The sequence below is a fragment of the Cucurbita pepo genome, unplaced genomic scaffold (assembly GCF_002806865.2).
Source record: "Cucurbita pepo subsp. pepo cultivar mu-cu-16 unplaced genomic scaffold, ASM280686v2 Cp4.1_scaffold002667, whole genome shotgun sequence".
NCBI classification, from domain to species: domain Eukaryota; kingdom Viridiplantae; phylum Streptophyta; class Magnoliopsida; order Cucurbitales; family Cucurbitaceae; genus Cucurbita; species Cucurbita pepo.
The window spans coordinates 1-2,120 of record NW_019648705.1 but is presented as its reverse complement, the minus strand read 5'-3'; the positions used below and the strand labels follow the sequence as shown (position 1 = coordinate 2,120).

Genomic DNA, 2,120 nt, shown 5'->3' with positions numbered 1-2,120 from the left:
TAAAATGATTAAGTTTTTTCTTTGTTCTTTGAATTTCTACACTAAAAATATGGGTTTTATTATTAATAATTTTTAAAGGTTGACCTATATCTTTTTGGATTTGATTCTTTTAATTTAGTCTCTTTATTGTTTTATTTATATATTTTTTTGTATGTATAAATGCAGATGAGAGAAGCTGTAAGAGAAGTGGCAAAATGCTTTCCAACAGCCATAATAAGCGGAAGAAGCCGAGAAAAAGTAATTATTTAAATTTTAATTGTTTATATATAATATATATATTAAAGAAATTAATTAAAAATTTCAGGTAAAGGAGTTCGTGAAATTGAGGAATCTGCACTATGCTGGGAGCCATGGATTAGACATTATGGCTCCAAATTCGGACAATGAGGTTCTTGTAGTTTTATAATTATAATATTTCGACATGTCGACGTACATCATTTATCAGCGTTAACGTAACGTTATACGTTTGATTGTAGGCTAATGGGGTTTCCTATCAACCAGCCAAGAAGTTTTTACCGGAAATTCAACAAGTAATTTCTTGTCGGAAAAATCGAATTATTATTATTATTATTATTTTTTTTTTTATGGTACGAGGTTTGAAATATGGAAAACATTTAAAACGTGGCNGGTTTGGACCAAAATGGAGGACCGAACCGGACCTTCTGGTCATATTATTATATTTTGAACTGTAAATTAGGCAAACAATAATATAATTTTAGATTTTAGTGAAATATTGTTGAAAAGACAAAATTGTTCACATGAATAACCCCACAAAACCGTCAAATACATAGCTTGTAGTTTTGTTTATAATTATATCTATTTTAGTTTTAATTTTACATTTTAAATTTTATTTATTTATTTATCTTTAAAAAAGGGAGTGAAATTAAAGCTGGTAAAACTTCCGGAGCACATTTTAGACAGTGTTATTGGCATGTTGGTTTCAAAACTCCTCTAAACTTACCAAATATAAGATATAATAGATTGGTTAATAAGTTTTTTATTTTCTTTTTATTTTAACTTTAACCTATTTTATACATAGTAATTCATTTATTTAATATATTTTTTAATTCAATAATTTATAACATAGTTTTCATTTTAAATTAAAGTGTTTGTCTGTATTAGAAACAAATTCATATTTTTTTTTATAAATATATTATGTACTTTGTAAATTAAAAAAAATAAAAAATAAAAAATAGTACCAGAATGTCTCCCTTTAGAGGAGGACCATTTTGTGAAGAAAGGCATTAATAAACAATAAAATCAGACCTAGGTTTGACTAGAAATGAAAGTAAATTACTAAAATAGCCACATCAGCTCGAAACGTGGCCGAATAGATAAAAGGGAACTTTATGAAATTTCCCCTTTAAATACCCCCACCGAACAAACAAAGAGCCCTCCACCTTCTCCAAATTGCCTCAGTTTTTTTTCTTTTTAAAAAAAACACAGAAGCAACCATGAACTTCTCTCTTCTTTTTAGCCATGTTTTGCTGAAAGGAAAATCCCTGCTCCTAATTTTCCTTCCCTTCACTTTCGGTCTTCCCGCCCTCCGCCGCACAGTGCTCTGGAGATCGATAATGGGACTCTCCGGCCTGCTTTCCGGTCACCGGAACTCCGTACAAGGTTCCGATTTTCACAATTACACTTCATGGCTGGTACGAAATTAAATTTTAAATTTTCTTTTTCTTTTATATTTCTGGGTTATTAAATGTTGATTACTGTGTCTTAGAAACAATATCCCAGTGGTTTGGAATCGTTTGAGAGCATAATGAAAGAGCTACCGAGGAAGAAGATTGTGGTGTTCTTGGATTACGATGGAACCCTTTCTCCCATTGTGGATGATCCTGATCGAGCTTTCATGTCTCCTGAGGTAAATTATTACTATTATAAATTTTACATATTTGGTTCAAATATAAACGTTCCACACTTTAATATACATTCAAATCTTAGAAAGATTGTTAATGCCTAAATGCTTGATTTTGTTTTGGAAGCAGTTGAGATATGTTATATCCATAATATCCTCTTTTCTTTTCTTTCTTTTTTTTTTTTTTTTTTTTTTTTTTTTTTTTTTTTTTTTTTTTTTTTTTTTTTTTTTTTTTTTTTTTTTTTTTTTTTTTTTTTTT

General features: G+C 28.8%; 1 protein-coding gene and 1 long non-coding RNA gene across 2 annotated transcripts; both read left to right on the top strand.

Annotated features, from left to right (window-relative positions):
• The first annotated feature begins 163 nt into the window (after positions 1–163).
• Positions 164–567, top strand: LOC111786749. The gene is made up of 3 exons (XR_002813819.1): positions 164–237; positions 305–388; positions 477–567. It is a non-coding gene; the product is annotated as an uncharacterized LOC111786749 (long non-coding RNA).
• Positions 568–1,409: 842 nt separating this feature from the next.
• On the top strand, positions 1,410–1,867 carry LOC111786750 (probable trehalose-phosphate phosphatase J; the record flags this gene model as incomplete). The annotated part of the gene is made up of 2 exons (XM_023666979.1): positions 1,410–1,652; positions 1,727–1,867. Coding segments are annotated over exons 1-2 (339 nt in total), but the record flags the coding sequence as incomplete, so codon positions are not given.
• Between the last annotated feature and the right edge of the window lie 253 nt (positions 1,868–2,120).